The 18,729-nt window shown below is 40.9% G+C and overlaps 1 protein-coding gene across 1 annotated transcript in view; it reads left to right on the forward strand.

Annotated features, from left to right (window-relative positions):
- The window catches only part of LOC124031183 (carboxy-terminal domain RNA polymerase II polypeptide A small phosphatase 2-like), a 31,797-nt gene extending 13,068 nt beyond the window's left edge, over positions 1-18,729 (forward strand). Inside the window, exons 2-8 of the mRNA XM_046342123.1 lie at positions 1,215-1,366; positions 8,165-8,203; positions 9,487-9,588; positions 10,222-10,278; positions 14,264-14,356; positions 14,614-14,799; positions 15,054-18,729. Of these exons, the coding sequence (XP_046198079.1) occupies positions 1,215-1,366; positions 8,165-8,203; positions 9,487-9,588; positions 10,222-10,278; positions 14,264-14,356; positions 14,614-14,799; positions 15,054-15,179 (755 nt within the window). The 3' untranslated portion in view covers positions 15,180-18,729. The remainder of the gene's footprint in view (positions 1-1,214; positions 1,367-8,164; positions 8,204-9,486; positions 9,589-10,221; positions 10,279-14,263; positions 14,357-14,613; positions 14,800-15,053) is intronic.

The raw sequence follows: 18,729 nt of genomic DNA on the forward strand, positions 1-18,729 counted from the left end.
AATAAAATACATTAACTGTCATTAAAGCTGCAATATAGAACTTTTTGGGTGACCTGACCAAATTCACATAGAAATGTGAGTTATAGATGTCATTCTCATTGAAAGCAAGTCTAAGAAGCAGTAGATCTGTTCTATGTGCGCTATTTCTATGCTTCCGGTTTAGTTTTGCCACTTTTAGTTTTGTACACAAACTTCAAACAGCTGAAAATACAATATTTTTATTTATTGACAATACATTTCACAGCGGTTTAGATGGTACAATTATCCTCTTCACTATGCATTGCTTTTTTTGTCACCAACTGAAATAAGGCAAACTTAGAGTTTTAGCGTCCAGGAAATGGCAGAGCGATTTCTACATATTACACCTTTTATATGTTTATCAGCGCTTGTTGACTAGCCTCCTCTTGAGTCTGTTTGTGTCCCAAATGGCCCCCTATTCCCTATTTAGTGCTCTACCGTTGGCCAGGGCCCATAGTGCACTACATAGGCTATAGGATGCTTTTTGGGAGTCAGTCTGTGGCTTTTTATATCTTCTCATGCCTCTGATGCCTGAGTGTGTAAATGGAGCCGACTCCCTCCTCTTCTATCAGGCCCGGTGAACTGTGGCTATGCTGAAATAGACCCATACAGAGAGCAGGATCAGTTTCCTTTCTGCTCTGATCTATTAGCCCTGGTAAAGACCAGGCCTGATGGCTCTATTCTAGTGGAAACAGGATTCTCCTCTAGAGAGGGATACGGAAGGCACATTATGGCTAGGGTGGTTTCCTGGACACAGATTTGTCGTATTCCTGGACTTAAAAAACATGCTAATTGGAGAATCTTATTTGAAATAACTTTTTAGTCCAGGACTAGGCTCAATCTGTGTCTGGGAAACCAGCCCTAAGGTTATACTGGTTATTAGAAAGGGTGACAAACGGGTTAGTACCAATTAGAGATGTCAGTTATTGTAGGCCTACGTGTTGTGGGTGGGTGTTTGTTACTGATTTAAGATTGACTGGAAGACTCACGAGTGCAAATTAATATAGTCCTAGAGATGTCTGTTTAGGGGCAAGGGGGAGGTTGTAGGGGATTACATATTTGTCTTTTATTCCCATATAACAACACTATCTCTTATTAGTCTAGGTTTGGGATGGCCCATATGGGGTTTCTCCTTCCATGAGTTTATTTACACATTTCTCCATGTGTTAATATTAATTTGTTCATTCTCTCCCTAGGCCAGGTGAACCAATCTTCCCCAAAGAAGCCTCGGAGCCGGAATATCTTCAAAGCGCTTTTCTGTTGCCTCCGAGCACAGGATGCCCATCAGCCTCCACCCCCTGCCCAGGATACTCTACTCCCTCCTGAGGACAATGGGACGATCGACAAGGTAACACAACCGCCAGTCAGCCAGCCACCCCAGTGGTTCAGAGCTGCATAGGTTGAAAGAATGCAGGTTAAGACAACGTACTAATTCCATGTGGCAGGGTTAGACCAGCACTGTTGCTGATTCTACATTAGCATTGAAACCGTGACCTGCAATGGGGAAATCAAGTAGCAAAGTGGCTGTAGATTATTCCTTTAAAATTATGAATAGAATGACAGTAAAACAGTTACGCAATGTGTTTTCTGAGTAGTTAGCTGAAATTCACTATGATTGTGTTAGTTCTCCATCAAAGTGGAAAATAATATTTTTATATTGTAATATTCACTGAACAAAAATATAAATTAGGGATGCAAATGACTAACAGACCCTCATTAAGCGGTCAACAAACGGTTACATTAAATAAAACAGTTAAATGACCCGACCGACAGAAAACACTATTAGAGATCTGTATATAATGACAAGATGCTTATGTTTCTACCCTAACAACGGGAGTCGGCCCAAGGTGGGAAGGCAGGCAACAAGTTTAGGCACAAAATGAGTCCATAGAAACGTATTAGGCTTATTTAGGACAGATTTTGGCAAAAGTGAAATCTCGTTTTGTCTCTTCCTCGCTGATACTATGCACACATACATGGACCGGACATTTTTCATTAAGATCTTAATTCTTATTGATATAATCCCATTAACGGGATCGGTTTGACAACATCTGGTGACATGGCAGAGCGTAAAATTCAAATTAAATTACTATAAATATTTAACTTTCATGAAATCACACATGCAATACATCAAGTTAAAGCTACACCTGTTGGTAATCCAGCCAACGTGTCAGATTTCAAAAAGGCTTTACGGTGAAAGCAAACCATGATATTATCTGAGGACAGCACCCCATCAAACACAGACAATCATAATTCAACCCGCCAGGCGCGACACGAAACTCAGAAATAACAATATAATTCATGCTTTACCTTTGACGAGCTTCTTCTGTTGGCACTCCAATATGTCCCATAAACATCACAAATTGTCCTTTTGTTCGATTAATTCCATCGTTATATATCCAAAATGTCCATTTATTTGGCGCGTTTGATCCAGAAAAACACTGGTTCCAACTCGCGCAACATGACTACAAAATATCTAATAAGTTACCTGTAATCTTTGTCCAAACATTTAAAACAACTTTCCTAATTCAACTTTAAGTATTTTTTTACGTAAATGATCAATCAAATTTAAGAAGGGATAAACTGCATTCAACAGCAGATAAAAACAAAGTGGAGCGAGCTTTCAGGTCACACGCCTCTAACAAACAGTACACTCCACTCGATCCTCATTCTGAACTGCCCTACTTCTTCATTACACAAAGGAAAAACATCAACCAATTTCTAAAGACTGTTGACATCTAGTGGAAGCGATAGGAACTGAAAACCCATTGAAAAGAGAGTGACCCCAAACTGCATGTTTTTTTTGTTTGTATTATCTTTTACCAGATATAATGTGTTATATTCAAATCAAATCAAATCAAATTTATTTATATAGCCCTTCGTACATCAGCTGATATCTCAAAGTGCTGTACAGAAGCCCAGCCTAAAACCCCAAACAGCAAACAATGCAGGTGTAAAAGCACGGTGGCTAGGAAAAACTCCCTAGAAAGGCCAAAACCTAGGAAGAAACCTAGAGAGGAACCGGGCTATGTGGGGTGGCCAGTCCTCTTCTGGCTGTGCCGGGTAGAGATTATAACAGAACATGACCAAGATGTTCAAATGTTCATAAATGACCAGCATGGTCAAATAATAATAAGGCAGAACAGTTGAAACTGGAGCAGCAGCAGTCAGGTGGACTGGGGACAGCAAGGAGCCATCATGTCAGGTAGTCCTGGGGTACGGTCCTAGGGCTCAGGTCCTCCGAGAGAGAGAAAGAAAGAGAGAATTAGAGAGAGCATATGTGGGGTGGCCAGTCCTCTTCTGGCTGTGCCGGGTGGAGATTATAACAGAACGTGGCCAAGATGTTCAAATGTTCATAAATGACCAGCATGGTTGAATAATAGTAAGGCAGAACAGTTGAAACTGGAGCAGGAGCATGGCCAGGTGGACTGGGGACAGCAAGGAGTCCTCATGTCAGGTAGTCCTGGGACATGGTCCTAGGGCCCAGGCCAGTTGAAACTGGAGCAGCAGCATGGCCAGGTGGACTGGGGACAGCAAGGAGTCATCATGTCAGGTAGTCCTGGGGCATGGTCCTAGGGCTCAGGTCCTCCGAGAGAGAGAAAGAAAGAGAGAAGGAGAGAATTAGAGAACGCACACTTAGATTTACACAGGACACCGAATAGGACAGGAGAAGTACTCCAGATAAACAAACTGACCCTAGCCCCCCGACACATAAACTACTGCAGCATAAATACTGGAGGCTGAGACAGGAGGGGTCAGGAGACACTGTGGCCCCATCCGAGGACACCCCCGGACAGGGCCAAACAGGAAGGATATAACCCCACCCACTTTGCCAAAGCACAGCCCCCACACCACTAGAGGGAAATCTTCAACCACCAACTTACCATCCTGAGACAAGGCCGAGTATAGCCCACAAAGATCTCCGACACGGTACAACCCAAGGGGGGAACCCAGACAGGCCGACCACAACAGTGAATCAACCCACCCAGGTGATGCACCCCCAGGGACGGCACGAGAGAGCCCCAGCAAGCCAGTGACTCAGCCCCGTAACAGGGTTAGAGGCAGAGAATCCCAGTGGAAAAAGGGGAACCGGCCAGGCAGAGACAGCAAGGGCGGTTCGTTGCTCCAGAGCCTTTCCGTTCACCTTCCCACTCCTGGGCCAGACTACACTCAATCATATGACCCACTGAAGAGATGAGTCTTCAGTAAAGACTTAAAAGGTTGAGACCGAGTTTGCGTCTCTGACATGGGTAGGCAGACCGTTCCATAAAAATGGAGCTCTATAGGAGAAAGCCCTGCCTCCAGCTGTTTGCTTAGAAATTCTAGGGACAATTAGGAGGCCTGCGTCTTGTGACCGTAGCGTACGTGTAGGTATGTACGGCAGGACCAAATCAGAGAGGTAGGTAGGAGCAAGCCCATGTAATGCTTTGTAAGTTAGCAGTAAAACCTTGAAATCAGCCCTTGCTTTGACAGGAAGCCAGTGTAGAGAGGCTAGCACTGGAGTAATATGATCAAATTTTTTGGTTCTAGTCAGGATTCTAGCAGCCGTATTTAGCACTAACTGAAGTTTATTTAGTGCTTTATCCGGGTAGCCGGAAAATAGAGCATTGCAGTAGTCTAACCTAGAAGTGACAAAAGCATGGATTAATTTTTCTGCATCATTTTTGGACAGAAAGTTTCTGATTTTTGCAATGTTACGTAGATGGAAAAAAGCTGTCCTCGAAATGGTCTTGATATGTTCTTCAAAAGAGAGATCAGGGTCCAGAGTAACGCCGAGGTCCTTCACAGTTTTATTTGAGACGACTGTACAACCATTAAGATGAATTGTCAGATTCAACAGAAGATCTCTTTGTTTCTTGGGACCTAGAACAAGCATCTCTGTTTTGTCCGAGTTTAATAGTAGAAAGTTTGCAGCCATCCACTTCCTTATGTCTGAAACACATGCTTCTAGCGAGGGCAATTTTGGTGCTTCACCATGTTTCATTGAAATGTACAGCTGTGTGTCATCCGCATAGCAGTGAAAGTTTACATTATGTTTTCGAATAACATCCCCAAGAGGTAAAATATATAGTGAAAACAATAGTGGTCCTAAAACAGAACCTTGAGGAACACCGAAATGTACAGTTGATTTGTCAGAGGACAAACCATTCACAGAGACAAACTGATATCTTTCCGACAGATAAGACCTAAACCAGGCCAGAACATGTCCGTGTAGACCAATTTGGGTTTCCAATCTCTCCAAAAGAATGTGGTGATCGATGGTATCAAAAGCAGCACTAAGGTCTAGGAGCACGAGGACAGATGCAGAGCCTCGGTCCGATGCCATCAAAATGTCATTTACCACCAGACTGAAGCATTTCGTATACATTGTTTGTCTTCAGGAAGGCAGTGAGTTGCTGCGCAACAGCCTTCGCTAAAATCTTTGAGAGGAATGGAAGATTCGATATAGGCCGATAGTTTTTTATATTTTCTGGGTCAAGGTTTGGCTTTTTCAAGAGAGGCTTTATTACTGCCACTTTTAGTGAGTTTGGTACACATCCAGTGGATAGAGAGCCGTTTATTATGTTCAACATAGGAGGGCCAAGCACAGGAAGCAGCTCTTTCAGTAGTTTAGTTGGAATAGGGTCCAGTATACAGCTTGAAGGTTTAGGGGCCATGATTATTTTCATCATTGTGTCAAGAGATATAGTACTAAAACACTTGAGCGTCTCTCTTGATCCTAGGTCCTGGCAGAGTTGTGCAGACTCAGGACAACTGAGGTTTGGAGGAATACGCAGGTTTAAAGAGGAGTCCGTAATTTGCTTTCTAATAATCATAATCTTTTCCTCAAAGAAGTTCATGAATTTATCACTGTCCTACACTAATTGCACATTTCTACAAACTTCAAAGTGTTAACTTTCAAATGGTATCAAGCATATGCATATCCTTGCGTCAGGTCCTGAGCTACAGGCAGTTACATTTGGGTATGTCATTTTAAGCAAAAATTGAAAAAAGGGGTCCGATCCCTTAACACATGGCAGAGTTTAATCTGTTAGCCTAAGTCTAAATTGCTCACAGTTAAGTGCCCATTCACCAACATGCTAACTAAAACAGTGTCATCAATATACTGTGGATCTGTGAAGTGTGGTGGTAAACCTGCCTTTCAACTACGAGAAAACGCTTGCATTTGAATAATTAAATTGTCTTTATCGCCAACGTCTATCTTGGCCCAATTAAATCCATAATACTTTGAACTGGGGATTGAGTAAATTATTGTGATGTTCATGAGCAGTCAGACATCTTAACATGATGTGGGGACATGAGTAATTAAGCCAAGTGGAACTGTAATTCAGAGAGTCACAGATATTAATCTGCAGGGTAATGACGACATAGGACATGTTCCAAAAGGCATCCTATTCCCAATATAGTGCACTACTTTTGACTAGAGCCATATGGGCCCTGGTCTAAACTAGTGTACTATATCAATAATATGGTGCAATTGGGGACACAGCCATGCTTAACCAAATACTAGTGTTGTACCGTATAAATCAGGTCAGTTCTACTCTAGCCGGTTAATTACATTAATAGATCCATCATGAATCAGAGTCATATTAGGCCCCATTAGCCATCTGTCTTGTAATTACATGGTGCGTCTAGACTACTGAACAACGTGAGTGCAGATTTAAGAAACAGCAGCATACAATCTGAGGCGACAAGAATGTAAAAGATAAAGTCAAATTTATCAGTCAGGGAGAAGTTATATAAATCTCCATCCAGCCTTTATTCTCTATTTACTCCGATTTATCTCAAATGACTTACCTCAAATCAAAACTTTTAATGGGACATGCCACTTAAGACCAATTCTGATATAAAATGACATTACTATCCACAACCTCTTGGACAGAAGTTGGTCTACTACACTAATGCTAGGTCTTTCTATAAATTACTCAGTGTACTCAGCCAGCCTAACTTACTTTTAGGAAGTCTGTCCAGTGTTAGCAGCTGTCTAGGTTGAAGATAAAAAGGTTAAGAGAAAGTAATAATTCCATGCAAAAGTGTTCGACAATAAACAACTTTATTGGACCAGCGCTGGAGAATAAAAAAATATATACACATGCATACGCTGTTGCCAGAGAATTGAATGTTCATTTCTCTACCATAAGCTGCCTCCAGCGTCATTTTAGAGAATTTGGCATTACTTCCAACCGATCTCACAACCGCAGACCAAGTGTATGTCGTCGTGTTGGCGAATGGTTTGTTGATGTCAACGTTGTGAACACAGTGCCCCATGGTAGCGTTATGGTATGGGCAGGCAAAAGCTACGGACAATGAACACAATTGCATTTATTCAATGGCAATTTGAATGCACCATGACGAGATCCTGAGGCCCATTGTTGATCATGATCATGCTGTACACAATTCCTGGAAGCTGAAAATGTCCCAGTTCTTCCATGGCCTGCATACTCACCAGACATGTCACCCATTGAGCATGTTTGGGATGCTCAGAATCAACGTGTGTTCCAGTTCCCTACCAATATCCAGCAACTTCGACACAGCCATTGAGTAGGAGTGTGAAAACATTCCACAGGCCACAATCAACAGCCTGATCAACTATGCGAAGGAGATGGGTCTCGCTGCATGAGGCAAATGGTGGTCACACCAGATACTGACTGGTTTTCTGATTCACACCCTTACTTTTTTTTAAGGTATCTGTGACCAACAGATTCATATCTGTATTCCCAGTCATGTGAAATCCATAGATTAGGTCCTTATTAATTTATTTCCATTGACTGAATTCCTTATGAACTGTAACTCGGTAAACTATTTTTAATTGTTGCATTTTAATATTTTTGTTCAGTATAGTTCATGCATATTCATCTCCAGCACCACCCCATCATCATATGACAACTGCGTTTCTTTGTTTTGTAGTAAGAAAGAGAGGAAGATAATTGTTTCAATGACATCATCTGTGATTTTAACCAATTACGAGTAGGCACTGCTTACTAATTGGTTGTTGTCATTGGAAACGCTTATCTTCCTCACTGTCTTACTACAAAATATAGAAACATGCCATTTTCACATGTTGGGTTGGTACTGGAGATGATGAATATGAAGTAGAGAAATTGTGAAATTGCCCTTTAACTGTCTTTTTCATCTCTCTGTTTAGCTTGATCTACTGCAAAACCTTCGCTACCAGTTTCATCAAGTACGTAAAGGACAATATCACTGTTTTTTGTGGGAACTAGAGACAATGGGCTTAGATTAAACTGTCACATTTGGTATGATGCAATGTATTGTAACTGATATTTCTGTGTTTTGATCAATTTTCTTCAGACATGTTACAGTTAAGCTATTATATTTGGGGTGGGAAAGGAAGTTAATTCACTTTTACAGGACAGTGTGCATTGTGCAATAGGATACGTGTCTGAAATTGTAATGTGTATGGGCTAATTATATACACTAGGACCAAATACATGAACATATTTAGATGGCCCATTTGTTACTGTAGATAGGTCATTGGTTATTATTCTGGAACTCACATTGAACCCGTCATTCTCAAACTAAAAGGTTTTCCTAACTGGAAAAATGTGATTCCTGTATAGAATCGCACCAGAGGTTCTAGGTCAATAGATGATCGATTCCCTCTGGAATATTTCATTGAAGATGCAATATGCAGAAATCACGCTGCCATTTCCTGGTTGATAAAATTAGAATAGTTTGCTTAATTTCAGTTTGTGACAAAACAAGCAGTCATTGTGTAGAGAATCATTGTACCATATAAACTGCTGTGAAGTATATTTTCCATAACCAATAATATTGTATTTTCAGCTGTTTGAAGCTGGTGTACAAAACCGAAAGTAAATTATGCAAAAAACAAAACTTAAGGGAAGCATAGAAATGGTGCACATACTACAGATCTACCACTTCTTAGACATGCTTTCAATGAGAATGACAGACCTTTCTATGTGAATTTGGTCAGGTCTCCCAAAAAGTTCTGTATTGCAGCTTTAAGTGTGGGGTGTGTCATCTTTCATTTAAATTGTAGGGGAAAAGTTACTCTACCCATCTCTATCCCGCCTCTACCCACCTCTATCCTGCCTCTACCCACCTCTATCCTGCCTCTACCCTGCCTCTACCCACATCTATCCTACCTCTACCTCTACCCTCCTCCTCTAATCATTTACTCTTTTATCCTTTTAATCATCCTCTCTCCTCTACTCCTCTACTCTTCTACCTTCCTCTACTCCTCTACTCTTCTACCTTCCTCTACTCCTCTACTCTTCTACCTTCCTCTACTCCTATACTCTTCTATCATCCTCTACTCCTCCTATACTCTTCTACCCTCGTCTACTCATCCTCTACGCCTCTTCTATTCTTCTACCCTCATCTCTTCTTCTAACTGTCCTCCTCTACTACTCTACCCCCCCTGTCTACTACTCCTTTATCCTCTACTCTCTTCCTACCCTTCCCCTGTTCCGCTCCTCTCAGGTTCCAGGGACAAGTCTACTGCCTGAGGTAACCCCTCAGGATGAGGGCAAGATTTGTGTGGTCATTGACCTGGATGAGACATTGGTGCACAGCTCCTTCAAGGTAATATATATACACTGTTAATAAGAAACAGGGCTATTGGAAAACATAGTTTGACCTATTATCTTACCACATATCAAGAATTCGAAGACATCTTGTTTTGATCCTATGCAGGCCAGGGCAGTTGATTATATATAATAGCATGATCCATAGCTCTTACTTTACTCATTTGCAACAGCAAGCTGTAATTGTTTGATCGGCTAGTCCTCTTTGTTTGTGTCCCGTCTGACTTCTATATCCCACTATTAGACTGTAAGTGTTAATGGACAGCTGTTAGCTGGATCAGGTAGCTCTTTACACTGGCTGTGAAATGGGAGCTGCTGATGCTGTTAACACATTCAATCAACAAATCAATGGTCACTGGCAGACAAATCAGTGCTGTCCATGTTTCTCATAACAAGGCATGATTTGGATTGTGGGAGGGTTAGTTGAGAGGGTGGGAGGGTTAGTTGAGAGGGTGGGAGGGTTAGTTTTTTCCTCATTTAAAACTTTGCAATGCTTTTAGATGCATCTCTTAATCATAATATCTAACTTTTTTTGTTAATCTATACATTTGTCTTTTGCGTGTGTCACTGCAACTGATTATATTTTCTGAAAACTGATGATAAACGGTTGTCTTCTCCTCTAATGCTGTAGCCCATCAGTAATGCTGACTTCATTGTACCTGTGGAGATTGAAGGAACAACACACCAGGTAACTGACAATGGCATTTAGATCAACACACGTGTGTATAGATGTATGTATGTATGTATGTACGTACAGTGGGGCAAAAAAATTATTTAGTCAGCCACCAATTGTGCAAGTTCTCCCACTTAAAAAGATGAGAGGCCTGTCATTTTCATCATAGGTGCACTTCAACTATGACAGACAAAATGAGGGGAAAAATCCAGAAAATCACATTGTAGGATTTTTTAAAATGAATTTGCAAATTATGGTGGAAAATAAGTATTTGGTCAATAACAAAAGTTTCTCACTACTTTGTTATATACCCTTTGTTGGCAATGACATATGTGAAACGTTTCTGTAAGTCACCCCTAGGTTTTCACACACTGTTGCTGGTATTTTGGCCCATTCCTCCATGCAGATCTCCTCTAGAGCAGTGATGTTTTGGGGCTGTTGCTGGGAAACGCGGACTTTCAACTCCCTCCAAAGACTTTCTATGGGGTTGAGATCTGGAGAGTGGCTAGGCCACTCCAGGACCTTGAAATGCTTCTTACGAAGCCACTTCTTGCCCGGGTGGTGTGTTTGGGATCATTGTCATGCTGAAAGACCCAGCCACGTTTTATCTTCAAAGCCCTTGCTGTTGGAAGGAGGTTTTCACTCAAAATCTCACGATACATGGCCCCATTCATTCTTTCCTTTACACAGATCAGTCGTCCTGGTCCCTTTGCAGAAAAACAGCCACAAAGCATGATGTTTCCACCCCTATGCTTCACAGTAGGTATGGTGTTCTTTGGATGCAACTCAGCATTCTTTGTCCTCCAAACACGACGAGTTGTGTTTTTACCAAGAAGTTATATTTTAGTTTCTTCTGACCATATGACATTCTCCCAATCATCCAAATGCTCTCTAGCAAACTTCAGACGGGCCTGGACATGTACTGGCTTAAGCAGGGGGACACGTCTGGTACTGCAGGATTTGAGTCCCTGGCGGTGTAGTGTGTTACTGATGGTAGGCTTTTTGCTCACTGTTCTTGTGATCATTTTGACCCCACGGGGTGAGATTATCAGTGGTCTTGTATGTCTTCCATTTCCTAATATTTGCTCCCACAGTTGATTTCTTCAAACCAAGCTGCTTACCTATTGCAGATTCAGTCTTCCCAGCCTGGTGCAGGTCTACAATTTTTGTTTCTGGTGTCCTTTGACAGCTCTTTGGTCTTGGCCATAGTGGAGTTTGGAGTGTGACTCTTTGAGGTTGTGGACAGGTGTCTTTTATACTGATAATAAGTTCAAACAGGTGCCATTAATACAGGTAACGAGTGGAGGACAGAGGCACCTCTTAAAGAAGAAGTTACAGGTCTGTGAGAGCCAGAAATCTTGCTTGTTTGTAGGTGACCAAATGCTTATTTTCCACCATAATTTGCAAATAAATTCTTTAAAAATCCTACAATGTGATTTTCTGGAGAGAAAAAAATCTCATTTTGTCTGTCATAGTTGAAGTGTACCTATGATGAAAATTACAGGCCTCTCTCATCTTTAAGTGGGAGAACTTGCACAATTGGTGGCTGACTAAATACTTTTTTGCCCCACTGTAACTCTCATGAACTTATCCTCTGCAGCGGAGGTAACTCTGGGTCTTCCTTTCGTGTGACGGTCCTTATGAGAGCCAGTTTCATCATAGCGCTTGATGGTTTTTGCGACTGCACTTTCAAAGTTCTTGAAATTTACCGTGTTGACTGACCTTTGGTCTTTTACCAAATAGCCCTATCTTCTGTATACCACCCCTACCTTGTAACAACACAACTGGCTCAAACGCATTAAGAAGGATAGAAATTCCACAAATTAATAAGGCACTCCTGTTAATTGAAATGCATTCCAGGTGACTACCCCGTGAAGCTGGTTCAGAGAATGCCAAGAGAGTGCAAAGCTGTCATCAAGGCAAACGGTGGCTACTTTGAATAATTTGTTTAACACTTTTTTGCTTACTACATGATTACATGTTATTTTATAGTTTTGATGTCTTCGCTATTATTCTACAAAGTAAAAATAGTGAAAATAAAGAAAAATCCTTAAATGATTAGGTGTCCAAACATTGTGTGTGTGTACACACTACTGTTCAAAAGTTTGGGGTCACGTAGAAATGTCCTTGTTTTTGAAAGAAAAGCACATTTATCCATTAAAATAACTTCAAATTGATCAGAAATACAGTGTAGACATTGTTAATGTTGTAAATGACTATTGTAGCTGGAAACGGCAGATCTTTTTTTTAATGGAATATCTGCATAGTCATACAGAGGCCCATTATCAGCAACCATCACTCCTGTGTTCCAATGGAGGACAATGAAGAGTCGACTCCGGGATGCTGGCCTTCTAGGCAGAGTTGCAAAGAAAAAGCCATATCTCAGACTGGCCAATAAAAAGAAAAGATGGGCAAAATAACACAGACACTGGACTGAGGAACTCTGCCTAGAAGGCCAGCATCCCGGAGTCATCTCTTCACTGTTTACGTTGAGACTGGTGTTACTATTTAATGAAGCTGCCATTTGAGGGCTTGTGAGGTGTCTGTTTCTCAAACTAGACACTCTAATGTACTTGTCCGCTTGCTCTGTTGTGCACCGGTGCCTCCCACTCCTCTTTCTATTCTGGTTAGGGCCAGTTTGCGCTGTTCTGTGAAGGGAGTAGTACCCAGCGTTGCACGGGATCTTCAGTTTCTTGGCAGTTTCTCGCATGGAATTGCCTTCATTTCTCAGAACAAGAATAAACTGACGATTTTTAGAAGAAAAGTTCGACCCTGTAGTCGAACCAACAAATGCTGATGCTCCAGATTCTCAACTAGTCTAAAGAAGGCCAATTTTATTTTTTCTTTCATCAGCACAACAGTTTTCATAATTTCAAAAGGGTTTTCTAATGATCAATTAGCCTTTTAAAATGATAAACTTGGATTAGTTAACACAACATGCCATTGGAACACAGGAGTGATGGTTGCTGATAATTGGCCTCTGTACGCTTATGTAGATATTACATTTTTTTAAATCCCGTTTGAAAATAGTCATTTACAACATTAACAATGTCTACACAGTATTTCCAATCAATTTAATGTTATTTTAATGGACAAAAAAATAGCTTTTCTTTCAAAAACAAGGACATTGCTAAGGGACTCACTGTTGTTATTTTTATACTTTGCAGCCCATTGGAGTGGCGCTACCGCTTCTTGAATGTAGCACTTAAAAAAACATTTTTTTTTAAATGCATAAAATCAAAAGTCGTGTAAATGGAACATTTGTTGTATAAATGTGTTCTCTTCCATGGTCAAGATGAATATAGTAGATTTTGAAGCTGTATAGTACAGTTAAGCCAAGGGTCAGCGAGGCCTCCCCCTCCCCACTCCGGCCTCCTCATCCTGGGACACTGGCCACAGCTCCCTGGCCTCAGCCTGGTTCAAGTAATCCAGGATAGGCTGGTTCTCACCAGCACGGCCTATTCTCGAGTACTTGTTTCAGGAGGCGGCTGACCTCTTCCAACATGGCCCTCTGGGACAACCACACATACTGGAGCGCTTTCCCTAACCCACAGACTGAATGAGAAGGAAAGAACAGGCAGACTAAACCGGGAGGCAGGCATCATTTCTAACCCTTATTTTAACATTCATGTTCAGTTATGTTTTTTATGTTCACATTCTATTATTTTCTGAAATGTTGAACCAAGTTGTTGAGTGGATGAAAGATGGATTCACTTGTGCTCACCAGCCTCTGCCCCCCCCCACTGTTGCCTTTTCAATTATCCAAAACATTAGCCTTGTTAAGCCAGGTGAGTAGACTTATCACTAGCCAGTAAATAAGGTTGATCAGATTTGAAGATCAGTAGATACTGTGGTCCTTAGGGACTGGAGTTGTGTGTGTGTGTGTGTAGTTGCTTCAGTCAGTTAGTACATAGACTAGTGTTCATAGATGGTTGCTGTTAGATAGCTGTACTTGATTCTCCTAGCCAGATGCTTATAGCCGTGCTGTGATGTGTCCCAGGTTTACGTCCTGAAGAGGCCACATGTAGACCAGTTCCTCCAGAGGATGGGAGAGCTGTTTGAGTGTGTTCTCTTCACTGCAAGTCTTGCAAAGGTAACGTTGCTTTTACTGTTGATTTAGAGAATTAACTGGTATTTATTCAATTTGCTCCCCCTGGTGGTGGTGATATATGCCTGTTAGCTGGAATTGCTACTTTTTCTATGTTCAGTCGTCTACCACCCAACATACCACTCTCCCCTTACATGCTACTCTCTGTCTTACATCTGTACCTGGCCCTCTCTACCTTTCTGTTTCGATCTTTATGTCCTGTCCTCTTTCTCTTCTCTCTCCTTCCTCTGTCTCCCCTGCAGTATGCAGACCCAGTGACAGACCTGCTGGATCAGTGTGGTGTGTTCGGGACACGTCTCTTTCGGGAGTCCTGTGTGTTCCACCAGGGCTGCTACGTCAAGGACCTGAGCCGCCTGGGCCGCCAGCTCAACAAGACCCTTATCCTTGACAACTCCCCCGCCTCCTACATCTTCCATCCTGAGAATGCTGTGAGTGTTGCTGCCTAGCCCAATCTTTCACTGAGCTTTACTCCAAAGGACTTACTGGCCTGTCCCAATGTTGAATCACTAAGGTGATCTCCCTGTTTTAAGCTATTTGATGATGCCAATTTTATTTTCTGAATGTGTGTTTTGTCTAAACTGTGGAAATCAATGTTTCCCAACTGCAGAGTGGCAGGAAAGGGTCTTTCCTTCATTAATAGCCTCTAAAATGTAAATGTTTTATTCTGATTGTGTGTCCTCAGGTGCCTGTGGTGTCCTGGTTTGACGACCTAGAGGACACTGAGCTGCTGAGCCTCCTACCCGTCTTTGAGGAGCTGAGTGAGGCGGACGACGTCTATGCCAAGCTGCAGCAGCTACGAGCCCCCTGACACAACACGCCCCCTCTGACAAGCCAGAGCCTCCCCCTCTCAGCCAGACCACACCCATCAACCGACAGAAAGAAAAAAAAAACCTTACTTACATACACGCACTCTGTGTGCTGTGTTAGTATCCTAGACACACTCGGCAGTGTGTTTGTTTGGCCCCTGAACTGTGTGTTTGGACGGCTGTCCACCGCTCCTACTGTCCTCTTCCTCCTCAGTATGTTAGCTGGTGCTGCAAAACTGTTCTGGAAACAATCCAACAAACACAATTTGAAGTGGCTCACTCTTTTCTCCTTTTAAAATCGGAACTCCAACACATACTATTAATCCAATCATTCACACTGACTGGCCAGGTCTTTGTTTCTCCAAAACAAGACTTTGATTTTATAGCACTAATTGTGACACAAAACAATGGACTCTGCACATCACCTCTCTGCTTCGACAATAATCTCAGTAGAAGCACGTTGACGAAGGACTCTAAAGCATTGCAAGGAAACTGCTAAATCCACATCGTGATTTAATTTCAATATCTTAGTACAGCTGCCACTATAAAGGCTGTTTTTAAGGACTTTTCTCTCCTGAATGGATTGATTACTTCAGGAAATTCATTTTGAAAGTTGAACAGGTGGTCTTTCTGATCCAAGGCCGTCATGACAGAACTAGACATTACAGTACATAAGATGATATGACCTCATTTGACCAGACCTTACATGGGGAGCAAGGGATCTCCATCTTTGTGCCTTCTGTATAAGAACAAAATAATTAAATCTTTTTTGTTGTGTTTTTAAAGAAGGAAAAAAAGCTTTGTTCCTTGTAGAAAATGGTTGTTCTTTTTCAATCTTTACGCTTTTCTATACATTTTTAAGATGTCTTTTAAATGTTGGATATGTTGGTTAGAAGTACAGATGATGAATTTTGTAATGTCTGGGATGTTGAGGAAGAACAGCCATACATTAACAGCCTCTGTATGTTGTAGTTACATGAAATTCTCCATTCTCATTTGCTGAAGATATCCTCAGCCAATAGGGATCATTACAATCCAAGGGGTCACACCCGTCGTGTAAATGCAGTGGTGTAACAAACCCTGCCTCTATGCTGATTCACCCTGAGCTGTATCAGGTACAGGATACTTGAGCTGATTCACCTCAACTTTTAGCACACTAAAAAAAAAACATTTAAATGAACAGACTGATTGAGACTTCGTGTTGCAAATTTGGAGTGATTCTATGCTGGTATTTAGTCTTCAAAGGATGCCATAGTGGATAAACCAAGGCCTTGTTTTAAAATGATTCACATTTTGTGTCAAGCCTTCTGGGTGCCATATTATTTGGTTAGCTTGGGGGACTTGTATAAGCTGCTAAGAGTGAACACAATGCACACTAGTTTAGCCCCCCGCCTTTAGTCCGTTCTCCATACTTTGCCAAGTCATTATTTAAAAATGTATTATATTTTTGGTGAGATGTTTCTACATTACTGAGACTTAAAAGTATGTCTGATAAATGATCTTTGCGTTATTGCCTGTTCTAGAAGGTCTACGGTACTCACTGCCATATCTCAGGTGTTGTACACATTGTGGGGTGGCAGCGGTTTTGTGGTGCCATAAACTGGATGGATTTAGCAAGAAATGTTCTACTGCTCAAGTTGTAATTTAGCACACATAGACATGCCCAAGCCAGACTAGTCACTGCATCCCAAAGATATTTGTTTTGTGGTTTTATTCACAAGATAAAGCGCCTTCTCATACTATTACACTATGAAGTGCCTAAGGTTTCTTTCTGCAATAGAAGCTTTGGAATAAAGCACGAAGGGTCTTCATCCCCATTTTTTATTTTACATTTTTCAAACTGTTACCCTGTCTCTCGTATTTGGCTGAAATGGAGTATCCATAACTCTTTACCAAGTAATCCTACTCCGCTGTTTCATTTGGATTGAAAGAAGGGGCCGTGTGTTATGATGTTGTGGACCCCACACCCATACTGTCAGAGGAATATGTCTGTTTAGTCCTACTCCATGTCTCCCAATCTATAGTTTCTGTTCTTTAGATATTTGTAAGCATTTTAATCTCTGGCTGTGTCCCAAATAGCACTCTAGTATTTCTGTATGGGATGTTAAGTTGTCTCTTCTGGTGGTGGGATGTGCTAGACGGTGCACAGAGCATGACCTGACTGTCTTCTTGTTTTGTCTGAAACACTAGAGGTAAAGTGGGGTTAGACATTCATTTTTATGGAAGCTCAACACTTATTTTGTGGAGGTGGGTTGAAGGGGGAACCAAATATTCACAAATTTCAATTAGTGTTTTCTGCTTCATTTTCCTTTCTTCTAGTCGAAAGAACCAGTCTTGTTGCTTTAAACATGCATCACTTAATTGTCAGTAATTGTAATTAGGTTAGAGGCCCACATGATACCTGGTATATTCAGTCATAATGTCTGCTGACATGAAATGACTACATGTAATGAAATATATTGACATTCACATCAGAGGTGACGTGTCAAACCCTAATTAGTAATGTTTTGGATCACTGTTTCGGAAGGAGTAAACGCTCATCCCTGATTGCGGGTTAATATGTAACGCCCATGAAGGGCATGCTTATGGCCCTCAACTGAAGCGACAGACATGTCCTGTGTTTGATTCAAATATAGTTTACTGTTTGAGAAATACAAGATTTCATGATCATTTCATGATCGCTAAGCATCTGAATGATGCTAGGATAATTATCATACTATTATTTTATCTTACTCATACAACAGTTTTTATTTTCTCAAAGTCCTGGAAAGAAAGAATGTAAAGAACTGGAGAGAAATGTATTTGAAATAGATTGTCCTAAACAGTCCATCTGTAAAAATAAAAAAAGGTTTTGGTGACTTATCAAGAGAATTCTTTGTAATTATTTTTTTTTTTATATGAAAGCCATATGTATAAAAAGTCACAATATTTTTGAAATATTAAAAGCAAAGAATGGATAGAAATGTAGTTCTAAAAAGCTTTCGCTGTTCTTTTGTTTTGGAAATGAATTATTCCAATTTAAAATATTTTGACCATTACAAAATATGGAGATCTATTTTCAGTGTTCAGTTGGCTTACTTTCTCTATGGATTCTTAGATGCCAAACAATCGGAACAAAATGAGACATGAGCCCGAGGGTACAATCGATTGATGCAGCGTTGTTTTTATGTATATATAGATCAATCTATTGGATAGATTGTGATGGTGACCAGTCTATTATTCTTCTAATGGATGAGATTTCTGTTTGGATAAAATAATTTCTCCATTTTAGTTTTTTGTTAACTGGATGCTGTTGGATTGATTGTGGGGTTGGGTCAGATTGTGTACAATGAACAAACTTCAAATTTTGCATAGAAACTATGCAGTAATACATACAGTATAATGCAAAAAGTATAAAATATTACTCTCATGCACATCTGGAGTTCAAAATACTGTTTTTACAGCTATTTTATCAAACAAATGTAAGACTCCTGCATTATAGTTGGGCTTTTTTGTTAAACTAGCAATTCTGAAAGTTGTTTTTCAAAGATGGAATAAAAACATTGATTAGTG

This window comes from Oncorhynchus gorbuscha, linkage group LG03, assembly GCF_021184085.1.
Source record: "Oncorhynchus gorbuscha isolate QuinsamMale2020 ecotype Even-year linkage group LG03, OgorEven_v1.0, whole genome shotgun sequence".
Lineage (NCBI taxonomy): Eukaryota > Metazoa > Chordata > Actinopteri > Salmoniformes > Salmonidae > Oncorhynchus > Oncorhynchus gorbuscha.